General features: G+C 30.1%; 1 protein-coding gene across 2 annotated transcripts in view; it reads right to left on the bottom strand.

Moving 5' to 3' along the window:
- The window catches only part of LOC132760472 (MAM domain-containing glycosylphosphatidylinositol anchor protein 2-like), a 28,249-nt gene extending 13,554 nt beyond the window's left edge, over positions 1-14,695 (bottom strand). Inside the window, exons 1-8 of one of the 2 annotated variants that reach the window (XM_060752445.1) lie at positions 14,104-14,695; positions 13,669-13,878; positions 13,159-13,206; positions 11,714-11,883; positions 10,993-11,173; positions 10,399-10,511; positions 8,098-8,259; positions 5,595-5,704 (exon numbers count right to left, since the gene is read on the bottom strand). In XM_060752445.1, the coding sequence (XP_060608428.1) occupies positions 8,098-8,259; positions 10,399-10,511; positions 10,993-11,173; positions 11,714-11,883; positions 13,159-13,206; positions 13,669-13,878; positions 14,104-14,134 (915 nt within the window). In that variant the 5' untranslated portion in view covers positions 14,135-14,695 and the 3' untranslated portion in view covers positions 5,595-5,704. Of the gene's footprint in view, positions 1-5,594; positions 5,705-8,097; positions 8,260-10,398; positions 10,512-10,992; positions 11,174-11,713; positions 11,884-13,158; positions 13,207-13,668; positions 13,879-14,103 lie in introns of those variants that run through there. The other variant, XM_060752444.1, reaches the window with a different exon arrangement.
- Positions 14,696-17,969: the final 3,274 nt, after the last annotated feature.

Here is a 17,969-nt window from a genome sequence, read left to right on the forward strand (position 1 = left end):
GGACAGATCCAGCTTACTCTAGCGGGCCGTTTATATGACAGATTCAGCTTACAGTAGCGGGACGTTTATTAGGACAGATTCAGCTTACTCTAGCGGGCCGTTTATATGACAGATTCAGCTTACTTTAGCGGGTCGTTTATATGACAGATTCAGCTTACTCTAGCGGGCCGTTTATATGACAGATTCAGCTTACAGTAGCGCGCCGTTTATATGACAGATTCAGCTAACTCTAGCGGGCAGTCTATGTGACGGATAAAGCTTACTGACGTATCAGGCCGGTAGTTTATGTGACAGATAAAGTTTACTGTATCAGGCGGCCAGTCTATGTGGCATAAGGCGGGTAGTTTATGTGAGAGATAAAGTTTACTGTATCAGGCGGCCAGTCTATGTGGTATAAGGCGGGTAGTTTATGTGACAGATAAAGTTTACTATTGTTACGAGCCAGGCGTAACGAGAAAGAAAAGCCAGCAACAAACTTGTAACAATAACAAATTTATTACAGAAAAATTATTAAAGAAAAATTAAAGAACAATTTAGGTTTACAAATACCTGAAGTCCAAATAAAGATATAAATTTCAAATGTCTAGTCTGATCCTGGAATGATCCCTTTTTGAATAGCACTGTTAAATCCAAGTAAAATCCAAGAACACTTTAGAATAAATTCCCACAATAAAATCCACAAGAATAATTTTAACTATTTTAAAATAATCCAAGCTCCAATAAATCACTTAATATCCAAGTTAAATAATACTCCAAATATATTGATGACTTAAAAGGTAACTGATGACTTTAAAGATCACTGATGACTTAAAAGGTAAGATATGAAAAATATCCCGTAATATATATATAAACTAGGAACATTCCAGAAAAGTCTATTATGTTCTAGAGTAATCATAATCTAGCAATTTCAACAATAAAGATCATTCCGGAAATTTCTATCTAAATATAATGCATGAATCATAATCTAGCATTTTCTACAACAGTTAAGAAAGTTCTAGTACATACATGTAATTTATGTTCTAAAAATAGAACAATGATAATATTGGAAATACCAACTGGTCAGATATACATTATATACATGTAATATGTTGCATACATAACACTATATCAAGCGGCCAGTCTATGTGGCATAAGGCGGGTAGTTTATGTGAGAGATAAAGTTTACTGTATCAAGCGGCCAGTCTATGTGGTATAAGGCGGGTAGTTTATGTGACAGATAAAGTTTACTGTATCAAGCGGCCAGTCTATCGTCACCTGAGTGGTAAAAGGTCGTAACTATTATTTTTGCCGAAAATCAGATTTAAACATTTCTGTGATACACATAGCAATGTGCATATTCTGTAAAAATATCTTTGCTATATTCCATTTATTGACTTTGTTATTGATTAGAAATTAAAGGCCATAGCAACTTTTCAAAAAAAGTGAAACTAAATTAACGGTAAAAGGGCAGATTTGACAAATATACCCATTTCATTCTCAACTTTTTTTGCAAAACGTATGCGAAACTGACGTATAAGGTAGTATTTGCCAATTTCGCCATTTTCCTTCTAAGCAAAACACTCAATGTGAAACATATGCCCCCTTTATCTGAACAAATTAGCAGTGTTATAGTTTAAAGAATATCACTTCAGTACAGCAGAATTGTTTGTGATAACATAAGAACATAAGAATTTCACAAACATCTTAAATTTTCCACGTTCATTTGTTTATGTTTACAAGAAGGAATCATGGATGAAAAAATATCAGGTTTGTACAATTTCATTAAATTCTTTGCAACATAATTAATTTGTAAAATATTTTATATCATATTTCAGAGACAATATTCTAATACTAGTAAATAACCAGTATTCTAATTCTGCAAAATAAGTTGTTCAGTGGTGTATCTCCCATGTTTATGTAACTGAATCAATTGTGTCCAGGTACATATTTCTTTGATTACATTGCCAAATTATAAAATTTGTTAAGTAATTACTATACGCATTCTTTGTAGGGAGACGTATATTTTGTATGGTCAGATGATGAGATGTACTTTTATATTAATGTGGCTGTCAATAAAGGTAATTGTCTTAAACAATGTGGAAGAAAATAAACTTTGCTGATACAATGTTACTGTTATTGTCTATGGAAGGTGGGAGTTTATGCGAGTTGCTGATTAAACTAAGTCATAATCACAAGTAATAAGCATACTATAAAAGGACCAAGAAAGTCATGTATACTATATGAAACCTTACCACTGCATATTTACTTTTGTGATTATCATTCAGTAAATGCATTTAATTGAATTTAACACATGTTTTATTCCATACTCTTCATTTCAGACAAAGAAAGTAAAGACGAGCAAAATGTACATGAACATGAAATACATGGTAGTAGCAAGGAGCAGCAGGTGAATCAATCTGAAATACAGCCTAGTAACCTGCTGCAGGATCAACATGTGAATGATCAAGAAAACCAGGCTAGTGACAAACGTGTGAATGAACGTGAAACATGTGCAAGTAACGTGGAGCAGCACATTAATGAATATTGAAAACAGGCTTATCATGAGGTACAACACATGAATGAAAATGAGATACACGCTATTAATATGGAACAACACATAAATGAACATGAAATAAAGGCTAGTAACGAAGTACAACATGTGGATGCAAATTAAAAACGAACTAGTAACAAGGGAGAATATGTAAAAGAACAAAAAAATGAAATACAGGATCAAAACGTGAATGACAATGAGATACGTACTAGTAACGATGGTCAACACAGGAACAAACATGAAAAGCATACCAAAAACAAGGGACAACATTTGAATGAACATGAAATACAGAATAGCAGCGGCGGACAAAACGTAAATGAAATCAATGGAAATCTTCACAGAGACGCCCAACATCAAATTGATCAGGAGACTAGAGTGAACTTCGTTTATACAAGTTCTTCTGATGACGATATACCACTTTCAAAGTTACTGGAATATGATTTTAAAGGAAAAGAAAGGAAGTCTGTTCGGCGAAAGTTAATCGTTACATATACTGAGTATTCTGATGATTGTAATCAGGACATATCATATGATCTACAAAAGAACATATTAAATTCTACAGATTGAGAGACAGAAGAGTTCCAAAAAATTAGACAGAGAAAAAGGAGACAGAAGAAAAGAAAACAAATTTCTTGTTGCAGAAACAAATCGTGGAAGAAAAAAAGCATCTACATTTATATCAAAGTCTAAGAAATTAGTGAACAAACGAAAGAAGGAAAGTCCCCTACAAGATCAATAAAACGTTTAAAAGAAAGAAGAAAAAAAATCAAGAAACTTACAAACACATTATGAATTTAAAAAAAAGCAGTGAAGCGTAGCAAGACAATTGCATCACTTAAGGCATAATTAAATCGACTGCATGAGGCTAGATTAGACCAACTGTTAGCAGTAAATATAAGAAAACGAGTTCAAATTCCCGCAGAATGAAACTGTATCTTTGCAGCTGTTGCTGAGAGTGTTGACAACAATTTATGTAAGGGCGTAGATACATTTCGAAATTAAACCAGTAATTATACAACCAGACAATACCGAACTTCCCTCTGATAATACACCAAGAGTTATTTCATAGGAACATTGAGAGAATGAAAACCATATTCCTGTTATACCACATAAACGTGCAGACTATAACAGCCCAAAACAGATCAATCCGGAAAAGAAAAATAAATGAAAAAGAGTGGCAGTCATCTGTACGTTAAAGAAACAAACTGTAAAGAAAATCATACAAATCAAAATCGGGTAAAACAGTGAAACAGTGAAACAGTGAAAGGAAAAGGAGTTAAACCAAGTGACTGCTCGAAATGAAGATTCAAATGGAACAGTAACTTCACAGAAACAGAGAGAAAACTTTGAAATGTATTATGCACTTCCAACTTATGAGAGGCAACGTTGCTTTATATGCGTTGTTGTATCGAAAAGCGACCCGGTTAGAAGCACTAAAAGTAAAAGAAAAGTATCGTTGAAATACAGACTTTTTCAAAAGAGAAGAAAACATCCGTGTTTGCCAGAAGTTCTTTTTTAAAACTCTCGTTATTGATGAGAAGCTGATACGGTACACTCTTAAAAGAAAACAAATGGTACATTTCAAGGAACAGATTTGAGGGGTAGGCACACACCCAGTACAAAAATCAATGATGCAAGAGTGAAACTCGTGTACGAACATATAAAAAGTTTTCCTACTATGGAATCTCACTATGCTAGAAAAAGCTCTAAAAACAATTTGTAGCCCATGATTTGAGCATAAAACGTAAGTGGCAACTCTACAAGGATTGGTGTAGTTCAAAAGGATATGTCCTGGTAAAAGAATCGAAAAATAAACAGATATTTTGTGAGAACTTCTTTGCACGAAAGACATTATTCCCGAAGAGTTCCTCTCATATATTGCAAGCTTACCAACAAACAAAAGCAACAAAGACTTCCTTTCTGAAAATTCAGAGTATGAAGATGAAGAATATTAAAATTGGTGAACAATTTACAATAACTGCTAACATTGTAACAGACGAATTAAAAAGTATGTGTTTTATACATGTATAGAAATTTAAGTGAAAAAAATCTGATTGATTTTATGTTTAAAAGTTGGGATGTATTAGGATGGCATCTTAAAACAGGCAATCGTGATTATGTGACGATATGATGACGGAACTGTAAAAGTTTTATTTTTGTTACCCTTGAAAACTTGTATGGATTTTACGCCTTTATCATTTAATACTTGAACACTTTCAAACGATTTAATTCCATTGCTTACAGGACTGTTTATGCCATTTTAGTAATTGTGACCCATTATTCTCAATACATATATGAAGAACAGTTATATTCAATGTAAATGTATTTCAAAAGGAATAATTGTTTTCAATTGTGTTGTGAATTTGCACGACTTCAGATAAAAGTAAGTGGTAAAAGATCAGATGTGTCATATGTCACCCTAAGTATGTGTAAGTTTTGTTTATTTGTTAAGAATGAAAGGGTAGTATTTGTCAAATACAACCTTATATGAATGAACAGTTATTCTATTAACTTGAAATCCCTTGGCGGCATAAGGTCATATTCGCCATATGCGACCTTTTCATTCTAATGTCTAGCAAAAAGTAGTAGGAGAAATGTATGTACGCATGTACAGTATTGATGATATTTATTGATTGATTAGATATTTTGTATTTTTGTATGTAAGAATATAAAGATTAAATAAAAACATCTAACATAAGAATAATCAGTTTTCTCTGAATTCATTTTTTTTTGTTTTTTTAGACAGGTATAAACCTTTAAACTCTGTTTCTGAAAATTATGAAATATGCACTGACGACCTTTTACTTCTTAGGTGACGCTATGTGGTATAAGGCGGGTAATTTATGTGACAGATAAAGTTTACTGTATCAAGCGGCCAGTCTATGTGGTATAAGGCGGGTAGTTTATGTGACTGATAAAGTTTACTGTATCAATCAGGAGGACAGTTTAAATGACTTTATTGATTTATAAAATAACATATTTTAATCACTTATATATTAGTTGATTCATTTATAATATATGTTGGTAAATCTGCGAGATAAAAAAAGATTACAATGACGAACTCAATATTTATGTTAACATTGTTATTTTCCAATGTTTACAGTAAAATATGAATACTACCATTAAAACAACAAAATATGAAAGAAAGTTGCAGAGTAGAAGTATGCAGTATACCTGAAAATAACAAAATACATAGTTAATTTAGGATATACTTTCGAACTATAAATGAAAAGAAGGCAATATAGACTCAAGTAAGATAGAAGTAAAAATTGAAAATACAAATGTCTTATACTTTTATTAGTACAGACCTTCATATTGAAATGGAATCGGTTTTTTCCGTGCCATGTCGGCATTCTACGTAACTTTTTGGCACATCCGTTACCTCTCGCCATAGTCCGTAAACATATCTATTTTTATTTCTAAATTATCAATATTCGTATATATAGCATAAATAGAATTTTAGTTTTTGATAAAATGAAAATGAAATAAATGTCTTTGAAAAGTTACAATTAAATAAGTTAAATAGAGCACTTTGATAAAATATTAAGCTTGATCAGGTTCCTAAATATGCACATTACAGGTATCTTACCTTCAGTAATCATTTAGGTTAACTTTATACTTGATCTTAATGCTTATATTCATTACCACATTCCGAACTTTTGATTTGGTTGAGTAGATTTCTGAATAACCCTTATCGTTAATAACAAATTTCAAGAATGCTCCTCGATTGTTTGAAAAATCGAAAAACTAATATTTAACAAGCAATTATCATAGTATTGCAAGCAATCCATAAGTCCCCTACCGGTTAGAACCCCAGCAACATTCTGAAGGGCCATTGGCCATTCACTTATGTTTCTATTTTGAGTAAATTTGTTGAAAAAGTTCTTTAAAAGTGATCACAGGAAACAGTTTTTATGTACAGACAGACAGACAGACTGAAGGACACTCTAAAATTATTTTTTTAACATCTCTGTTATCAAAATATAACATTTTGAAAAGCAAAATTTTTAAAAAGGAGATAACTTTTGAAATAAAGATGCAAGATGTCATACATGATGTGAGTGTAACAAAGAACAATTAGTAATGAAGGTATGAATAATGAATGTTTATTTTGAATTTGAAGTAAATGAAAGTTAAAAGAACGATTAGGAAAAATTAAAAGTTTAAGGAGGAGATTATTCTGGAAATATGGATGCTAGATTTATAAACCTTGTCATAATTATTATTATGATGTGGGAGTTTGAAGAAAATCCTATCATGATTGAAGAAGTTGGAGTAAAAATTACCAATTTCTCAAAGTTCAAGTTCAAAAGGGGCATAATTCTGGAAATAGTCTTGCTAGAGTATTGAACTCATAAAAGTTGAGTGATAATAAGAAACATTTATATGAAGATTGAAGTAGATACATTCAGAAAAAAAGAAGTTATTAAAAAAAAACAATATTTTTTTATGAAAGCTTTAAGTTTAAGGGAGGTAATTCTGATAAATTTTGTCCTAGGGTTGTAAACCTTGTCACATATGATGTGGTTGATGACTAGCAACTTATATTTAAAGTTTGAAGAAAATACCTTAAGAAATAAAGAACTTATAGTGAAAAAACTTAAAAACTAGAATCAGAAATCTTGAAATTCAGTCTATTTGTTGCCATAGCAACCAGAATTTCCAACATAGGAAGATAAGAAAAGGATGTTCATAATTTCCATACTGCCATCTACCCATATGTCAAGTTTCATAAAAATATTTTCAATACTTTTTGTGTTATCAATGGATCCAGGTTATGTGTGTAAAATTTGCCATATTTTCAGTCTATTTGTTGCCATAGCAACCACAATTTTCAGTATATGAAAAAAAGAAAAAGACGTGCATAATCTCCATAATGCCATCTAGCCATATATCAAGTTTCATAAAAATATTTTCAGTACTTTTTGCATTATCGTGGGATCCAGGTTATGTGTAAAAATAGCCATATTTTCAGTCTATTTGTTGCCATAGCAACCACAATTTTCAACATAAGAAAAAAAGAAAAAGTCGTGCATAATCTCCATACTGCCATCTATCCATATATTAAGTTTCATAAAAATATTTTCAGTACCTTTTGCGTTATCGCGGGATCCAGGTTAAGTGTAAAATTTGCCATATTTTTAGTCTATTTGTTGCCATAGCAACCAGAATTTTCAACATAGGAAGAAAAGAAAAAGACGTGCATAATCTCCATACTGCCATCTATCCATATATCAAGTTTCATTAAAATATTTTCAGTACTTTTTGCGTTATCGCGGGATCCAGTTTTGTGGACGGACGGACTGACGGACGGACGGACAGACAGACGGACAGACGGACGGAGGGTAAACCTAAAGTCCCCTCCGGTAAACCGGTAGGGGACTAAAAATAAGCAAAAAAAAACAGTTTCCTATTATGTTTTCAACATTTACGACCAAATTTCATAATAATTACAGTTATAGGATTAATTTTGCAATGGTAAGATATTCAAAATGCTGAGGCAAGACATGCCTAGGGAATGTATACTTTGTTAACACACCTATGGAATGTGTAATTCTTTAACACACCTATGGAATGTGTACTTCTTTAAAAGCGGTTCCTGCAGCGTTGCTTGCCTTACAATACCAGTGACCAGTGTGATCGACAGGGACGTACTTATTTACAAACAGTGTTGACTGATAAGTCTCATACATGACTTCTACATCGTTCGGTAGACCACGGTTGTTATTCTAAAAAAATAAATGTTTTGAATAAACTAATTATTTGATAATTTTCACACTTTGTAAGTGCAGTTGCCAGTATTAATGATAAAATGATAAAAAAATACAACAGTTCTACAAGTAATACGTGAGGTGTATGTATCTTGTAGCTAGCTATAAAAGTAAACTAGCACGTGAGGTAGGTGTATGTATCTTGTAACTAGCTATAATTGACTGTTACGTGAAGTAAAATTTATGTATCTTGTAGCTAGCTATAATGAACTAGCACGTGAGGTTTATGTATCTTGTACCTAGCTTTAATTAATTGGTCCGTGTGGTATATGTATCTTGTACCTATCTTTAATTAACTAGCACTTGAGGTATTTGTATCGCGTACCTAGATTTAATTAACTAGAACGTGAGGTATATGTATCTTGTACCTAGATGTAATTAACTAGCACTTGGTGTATATGTATCTTGTACCTAGATGTAATTAACTAGTACTTGCGGTACATGTATATTGTACCTATTTTTATTTTATTAACACGTGAGGTATATTTATTCCCTGCGGTCTGGAGACCGCAGGGTATTGGTACGCGTTTAACTTTTGAGGCATGGAGGAGCACGTGACCTGTTTTCGGTACATGGAGGAGCACGTGATCTGTAAACCTTACATGATTGGTTAATTGACCCTTTCGAAAACCTGGCTAAATACCGTTTGCCGATACGTGACGGATTTACCTCTAGGGAATAAGGCAGAATTACATCTTATTAGAACAAAAAAATATTACGTGATATTTCTAATTTTCTATAAATATTTTACCGTTTAAGGTTGAAAAACTTGAATGATGTGTTTGAAAATTATCAATGTTTCTTTAATATGTATCTCAAATTTTACAGACAATAAATTGCTATACTGAAAATCTACAAAATTGAAATATTTGATCGAAGAGGCATTTGCCATAATAAATAGAGATATTTGCTGCGTAAACTTGTGTGTTTACTTTATTTTTTTACTCCAAAATTATTTATAAAATGGTAGGCCTATTTAATCATTTTCTTAAAAAGAAATAATTGTTTTTTGTTCGACCTTCTCCGGTCATCAATGGTCACCAGTTTCCAAAGACCTTCTTCTATATTGATCGACTATATGTTGTTCCCCCAAACCATGTTGAAAATAGTTAAATGAAATATCTTATATCATTAAAAATGTTCCCCGCAGAAAACTATTTTACTTGTCTTGTACCTAGATTTCATTAACGTGAGGTATATGTATATATCTTGTAGCTAGCTATAATGAACTAGCACGTGAGGTGTATGTCTCTTGTAGTTAGCGATAATTAGATAATTATTTAGCACGTGAGGTGAGTGTATCTTGTAGCTAGCTATAATGAACTAGCACGTGTGGTGTATGTATCTTGTAGCTAGCTATAATTACTTACTTGTGACAGTAATACTCAAACTATGTTAAAATCAGAAATTTTCGCTTATGGGTTTAATTTTGCTAATTTGGAGAACTGAAGACCTTTTACACTATGGCAGGTTTAGGACACAAACTATTGTTTTGGCTGAAGGCTAATGTGATCATTGTTAGTGCCCGAAACCTGCTGCAGTATCGCAGAATCATACAAATTCAACTGAAAATGAAATTTGCAAATATCTTATCTTTGTAAAAATGTAATCCGAATTCGAAATGTTGATTCCTCTAAAAAATAAATGACTTTGTATCATAGGAAAAATGACTTAGGGAACACATAAAGCTCATATAGAGTATGTTGAAAAAGAGAAAGGCAAGTTTGACTTAGCAGGAGCCATCATGCTATTCCCTTATGATATAATCCGAAATGGAAATGCTGATTTTGCCACAAGTAAGCCTTTAAATAAATATGAAGGTATGACAGAGCAACAAATAATGTCTGAGGAAACACATAAAGCTGACATAGAGTACGTTAAAAAAAGAGAAGTAACGATCATAAACATAAAAAATTACTTTTATATTTTCATTCTGATATCCAATTCGTGTTCAAACGATCATAATACTTACAATATGTTGTATAGTAACATGGAATTTTCATATAAAAAAAACAAAAACAAAAAAAAAGATTTGGTAAGAAGCAATGAAAATAGACAATGGAAATAATTTTTTAACTTAAAATATATCAAACCTACCGATTTAGGAACAAAGTCCCATTGTATATGTGGAGCAGGATATCCAGTTACTTGACATTGTAAAGCAAAACTTGAAGATACCGGTGGTTTAATGATGTTCACAGTGGGCTTCTCTGATGTATAAAATGTACCAAAAATATCTATATAGATTATGTCGTAGAGTACTTGGAAAAAAGGAGGGGATTATAAGAAAAAAAAACAGTATTTATAAGTAGGTCTGAGGTATTTAAAATGGTTATGGTTTTATTTGGGAAACGATATTATCTGAATGCCCATTTGATTTTGCAGGACAATATTGATCTTTGACTTGTATACAGTTGCCTCCATTTACAACGCACTCGTTTATAACTAATTATCGTTTATAGCAAATTAAATCTGAAATCCCCGATAGCTTCCTTCTTTGTTTTGTATTAAATCATGCCGCTTAATACGTACTCGTTAAAAACGAATTATATATACATGCATAATTATATATAAAGAAATGATAGATTCTTGGTATGTTCAAATGTACTGATAACAATTTGGTTTTATCCATCTGTAAACGGGTTTACCGTTATGTGAGGATTTTGTTGTTTTATTTTGTTGTAACAGTACCTGCAAGTATTCCAATAAAATGAGATTGTTCTGCTGTATATCCGTTAAGTGTTGCAGCACATGTGTACGTTCCAAATGTTGACTCTGTCAATTTTTTAATATGGAGAATATCTATACCAGGCCCTCCACTCGTGTGTCCAGATATAAGCTGCTTGGTAACACCTCTTGGCAAAGAAAATGTCTGCAACGACAAAAAATAAACCTGCGTAAGTTAGATTTTTTACGAGTTTATACAAATTTATTTTAGTTCGGTTGTGTTGAAAGTTATTAGTTTATTGAAACCCTCTCGATTCCGTTCCTGGAACCAACAAGTATTAAGCAATGAATGTATATTTTCTTGCTCAATTAAACAAGGACGTGCTCCACATGGCTTCGAGCCCCCGCGGACAACAATCCTTAGATTACTAGGTCGACGGATTAACCACTCGGTCATGTCGCCACTCTGTTTCTGTTAAAAGTAGCTCAGTTTCCGAACGAGTCCATAGTGCTTCTGCATGGTATCTTAACAGTCGTACCAAAATACATATCCGACAATAAAATGCACTATATTCTATGTAGCATTTATAAATGAATTACGCCTTGAATGCAGTTTAAACTCTTATTTTCACTTGTAAATAATATTGGTAAAGACTTTAATATATCCAAAACATGTAAGAACAATTGTTTTACCGGAAATATTAAATAAACAAAGTCATTACATATGGCACGTTATTTTGTTTACCCCATTGAATTTCCATGTATATGTGTCAGCAACAGGGTTACTGACACAAACAAGCTGTGTTTCCTTCAAGAAGTGATCTTTATTGGGTCCATTAATCTGTACGGCAAGTGGCGGCACCGTCGTTTTTGGCGCCGCTGATGTTACGAGTTTAGCTGCACCCGTAGTAGCTTCTGCAAGTATTCAATATGTAATATATGAGCCGCGTCACGACAAAACCAACATAATGGGTTTGCGATCAGTATGGATCCAGACCAACCTGCGCATCCGCGCAGTCTTTTGCTACTGATAATTCTTGTATAGTTTTAGATTAAATTGCATCTTTCTGAGTAGTGCGGACAAAATTCTGATATATGATTTTACAGTACTAAGGAATACTGTGATATATAGTTAAAAATTACTTAGAAATAGTTATATAGTAAATCATTACTGTGAAATACTCTGTTTTATATCAAAATATTACCGAGAAATACTCTGTTATATTGTAAAACATTACCGAAAAATACTCTGATATATTGTTTGACACTACTGAGAAATACTATGATATACATTTGTATAGTAAAACATTACCAGAAATACTCTGATATATGGTTTGACACTACTGAGAAATACTATGATATATAGAAAAATATTACTGAGAAATACTCTGATAATTATATGGTTTGACACAACTCAGAAATACTCTGATATATGGTTTGACACTACTGAGAAATACTCTGATATAAAATAAAACATTACCGAGAAATACTCTGATATATTGTTTGACACTCCTGGGAAATACTCTTATATAAAATAAAACATTACCGAGAAAGACTCTGATATATTGTTTGAAACTACTGTGAAATACTCTGTTATAAAATAAAACATATCCGAGAAATACTCTGATATATGGTTTGACACTACTGAGAAATACTATGATATTGTAAAACATTACCGAGAAATACTCTGATATATCGTTTGACACTACTGAGAAATACTCTGTTATATAATAGAATATTACTAAAAATACTCTGATATATGGCTGGACACTATTGAGAAATACTCTGATATATAGTAAAACATTACTGAGAAATACTCAGATATATGGTTCAACACTACTGAGAATTTTTCAGATATATAGTTAAACGTTACTGATATAATATTCTCATTATTACTGTTTTATTTCCTATTTCTAATATTTCATTTGTGATTCTTCAATTATCATGTTATTGATAAGCACGTATTGTATGTTTCGAAAACTGAGTAATAACATATGCAAGTTGACCAGTTTTACTTCTGCCAAGTATCTTTCTAAAAGGTACTTTTTCGATTGATTCGTATTTGCTTTTGTTTTTTATGGTACAAAAAACTTTGTTTCATTTGCAAAACCATTTTTAAAAATTAGCTATATCTAATATGTGGTATACAAATGAAGTCAGCTGTTGGAATAAACATAACTTTTGTCTTACCTCGTGTTGTCGTAGCTGTAGTGCGTGTTATCTTTGTTGAGAAGAAATCTAAAAATAAATGAAGAAGTGCATAAAACTCTTAATTATGCGCAAGGACTCTTAGAAAAGAAGACCAGTATTGAAGAAAGAAACTTCTTTTTGTCAATTTTTTTAACATCTCAATCATTCTGTTTCAGTGAAGTTTAATAATTAAAATGCAGTTACAAAATGTGTATATTTTAATTGATCACAGGTTTCTTATTTTTTTATTATATTTTATTTTGCTGGTTTGTTTGCAGATTTACGTATTTTGTTATAATATACATTCTTTTAAATTAAAATGAAATACTTTTATTTTACCTGCGAAAATATATCGTAATTATATAGTGTATCATATCTTTTATGACAAACCTTGACATGAAATCAATTTAATATAACGAAATATATTACATTAATTTGTTGCATTACACCAAGTTTCATATTCAATTACATTTTCATATGATTTACCACAGATTTAAGAAAAATGAAGACCTGGACATGTCGATTCGGAGCAAAGTCTTACGATGGTGGCCATTTCACCTGGCTGAAATTCGCAATCTTTTTCTACTCTCGTTGAACATTTTCTTTCCCGAGTCTGAAAGCAGACTGAACCTTGATGTTGACAGGTCCACCTTCCCCACGTAGACCAATAAGGTTGAGGAAGGGTACTTGGTTTGGTTGTTGTAATTTTTGACAATTCAGCTGTAGGATTTAAATTTGTTGTAAAGAGTTTTAATAATAGTAACGATACATTCATTTTCCTTTTGAATATTTACTTTTTAAAGGTTTATCAAATAAATTGATATTCTTTTCAAAAAAACACTTATAAAACGATGTGGCAAAGTCTTTGTCGAAAAATCTTTATTACAGAAAATGTTTTATATCTTTAAAAAGTTGATTTAAAAAAAATAACGAATTAATAAATACATCGGCATGATCCTAATTGAGATTTTAACATTTCCCATGGCAAATTTGTACAAATCACATCTAAGCCTGTTTGGCAGCATGCCCCTGCAAGCTTTTCAAATCCAACAACAAAAGTGAGAAAGCATGCAGCAAACTGTTCCAGGGACAAACATGCTGTAATATTAACATAAGCTGACTTAAAAACTGTCCGTAATTTATATCTTATTCTATGTCTACTTTTAGTTTTGTCAGGAATCTATCAACAGTCGCAAAAACAGTTCTCGATCGATCGATCGATCAATTAATCAGTCAATCATTTTAGTTCCAAAACATAAACAAAAAGTAATATGACTGTACAGGCTCTGTTTGATTGAGCCTGTTCATGGACGTTCTGTCAAGTGAAAGCTACCGTCCACGGCCCCTGGCACCGGCTTAACCAAAATTCAACATTTAAACATAAAATGGTATAAATTTTAATCAAGAAACATTCGCAGATGTGTTCATACGGCGGTAATCATCGGAACCTTCAATTTGATTTGTTAGTGTCATTCCATAAAAAGCAGCGTATGGTTCTCAAGTAACAGGATGTGTGTCCCCTAAACGAGAAAAACAATGGGCGGAACTTAACAAAGGGAGACATCATTCTTCTGAATGAAAGAAACATTAGCCTACGTCACAAGCACAAAACTCGAGAAGAAATGTGTTAGTGGGCGCGACTTTAAAGATAAAAATCATTACCTTGTCTGCCTTGAAAAATCTATACATATACCTGAAGTGGTTGGACTTTTTAATAATCCTGAAGAAAAGAAAAATATAATAAGGAACATATTCAGTGGAATTTTTAAACCATAATTGTTGCATGTGTATAACATGCAAAGCATAACAGACTAGTATATGTAGAAATGACAATTTGCAGACTGTAATAAAGAAAATGAGCAAACTTTCAAAATCATATTATCTATATTCATATTTAAATTTTTAGTTTTACTAAATTTAAAGGGAAACAAAAATTTAAGAAATTTTAAAAAATTATATATTAAAAAAATTTTTTACAAAAATTTAAAAGGGAAAAAAAAAAAAACGATGAAAAAAAATAAATAAAAAAAACGGGAAAAAAATTTTCCAAAATAGCTTGGGTTTAAAAATTAAAATTTAAAGCCAAGTGTTTCAACATGTTTTTGATTTTTTTTGTTGGTTGGAGAAATTTTCAAAAAAAAAAGTTTTTAATATTACTATTTAAAATTAAAAAAAAAAATTTACATTATTTTTTTACGTTTTAAAAAAAATAAAAACGGTTTTTTTTTCGTCCCCTTTAAATTTTTTTAAATTTTTAAGGGTTTTTTTAAAATTTTTTATTTTTTAATTTTTTTGGGTGGGATGTTTTTCTGAATGGATTTAAGAATTTAATGCACCCCTCTATAAAAGAAATTCCCTTTTCCGATTTTTACCTTTTTAAAATTTTAATTAGAAACAATTCTTATTACATTTTCCCAAAAAAATTATTGTTTTAAAACTTTTTTGGGGGAATTTTATTTTTTTTTTAATTTTTGGTATTTTTGGGTTAAAATAAGAAAAAATTTTTTTTCATTTAAAAATATTGTCAAATTTAATTCTAAAATTTTAATTACGTTTAAAAAAATTTTTAAAATAAAACAAACGTAACAATAAAAAAAGGGAAAATTTTTTAAAATAGACTTTAAATTTATTTTTGAATTTAACACCAAAAATTTAAAAAGTTGCGTTTTTGCCTTGAAATTCAAGTAGTCCTTTGGGGTTCCCAAACTTTAAATTTTAACATTTTTATTTTAAAAAATTTTAAAAATTATTGTTTATTAATTTTTAGCATAAAATTTTGGGTAAAAAGGGGGAAAGATGTTTTCTCCAAAAATTTAAGACAATTTTTAATTTTTTTTTGTAAATTAAATTTTAAATCAAAATTTTTATTTAAAAAAATTTTTTTAATTTTCAGGGTTTTTTCATTTGGGATTTTAAAACATAATAATATAATTTTTCATAAAAAATTTTTAATATGTTGCATAGGGTTTTGCCCAAAAAACCAATTTCTTTTTTTTTTTTTTTTGGAATTATTAAACCTTTTAAAAAAAATTAAAAAAAAAATCCAAAAAATTTAAAATTTTTGACTGAAAAAAAGGTTTTTACCCTATTAATATGGTTTTTTTAGAATGCCCCCCAACTTTTCCCCCTTTTAAAATTTTTTAAAATTTTGTTATTTAAATTTTTTTAAAAATTTTTTTTAAGAAAATTTTAATTAAAAAAGTTTAAGTTTTTAAAAATTTTTAATTTTTTTTAAAAGTTTTTTTGGGGTTTTTAAATTTTAAAAAATTTTATAAATTTAATTTTTCATTGCACATTCCCAATAAAATTTCCAAAAATTTCTTTTTTTTGATTTTTTTTTCCTAAAAAAGAATTGTTGTACATTGCCAAATTTTTTTCTTTTTTTTTAAAACCTAACTTTTAGGTTTTTTCGAAAAAAAAAGATTCCTATTTTTCTATATTAAAAACAAAGTTTTTTAAAAATTTATTTTAAAGTTTGGGTCAAATTTTAAAATTTTAATTTAAAGGTTTTTTATTTTTTGACAAATTCCAAAAAATGGGTTTTTTAAAATGTCTATTTCCCCCATTTCTTCGGGGCAAAAATTTATAACATAAATTTTTCTTTATTTCTTGATTTTAAATTTCCCTTTTTTTAAGTGGTTAAATTGGGGGGCCTGTTTTTTTCGTAAAAAACCCAAACTATTTTTTTTAGAAAAATTTTGAAATAATTTTTTCAAAGAAAATGCCCTTTGACTTTTTTTTAAAATTTATTGGGGTTTTTTTTTGATTTTTTTTGGGGGCTCTTTAATTTTGGAAACCCGGGTTAATTATGGATCTTTTTTTTTGGGGGTTTTTTTTAAACTTTTTGTTTTCGGAGTGAAAGGTTTTTCCCAAAGTTTTTAATATTTTTTAAGACAATGCATTTTAAAACTATAAATTATCGTGCAAAAAATAGTTTTTAAGTTGGTTTAATCCCTTTTTTAAAAAATTTTTTTAATTTTTAAAAAATTTTTTTTAAATTTTTAAAAATTTTTTTTAAATTTTTGTTTTTAAGCCAACTCAAATTTTTTTTTTTTCTTTTAAAACCCCTTGGAAAGATCATATCTTTTAAAAAGATTTCTTTTTATTTTAAACTTTGTTGATCGGGGTTTTTTTTTCTTTTATTTATTTTTTCCGGGGTTCTTTTTTTTTAAATTTTTTTAAATTTTTTTTCAAAACGTACCTTAAATTTTCCTGGGGGATTTTTCTTTGTTTAACCTTCCTTTTTGCATTTTTTTTTTGGGGTTTAAATATGGGTTTTTTTTTTTTGGGGTTTTTTTTTGGGTTCCTTTTTAATTTTGACCCAATTTATATTTTTTGAGAAATATCTGTTTCTTGGAATATCAAAGACCAATTATTAACACCGTTTTGGCTGTTTAAGTTTTGTTTGAAATAGCCGCTTTAACATTGAACTTTTAATCTCCACTGGAGTCAATTCGGTTTGAGGAAAATTAGTATACATTGTTTCCAGATTAAAACTAAATGACTACAGACGTTTTCCGACGACGCTATATAGATATTATACAAAGATTTGCTAGTTTACTGTTAAAATTTAGCCAAAAGTGAACACTTTTTACGAGAAATAACTACTTTTGACGTGCAATCACATATAGACTAATTTCTTAACATCCACCGTGACGTCACATAAATATATGAGTGTGCATTGATCACAAGAAAATAGTTAATTACTTGTCTACTTTGTCATAAATTTCCAAATATCACACTCATGTATATGGAGCTTAACATATTCTACCTTCTGGTATAAAATTCCATCAATTTAAAACACTTTATAT

The sequence above is a fragment of the Ruditapes philippinarum genome, unplaced genomic scaffold (genome assembly GCF_026571515.1).
Source record: "Ruditapes philippinarum isolate M1 unplaced genomic scaffold, ASM2657151v2 ctg2951_1_1_1_1, whole genome shotgun sequence".
Taxonomy (NCBI): Eukaryota; Metazoa; Mollusca; class Bivalvia; order Venerida; family Veneridae; genus Ruditapes; species Ruditapes philippinarum.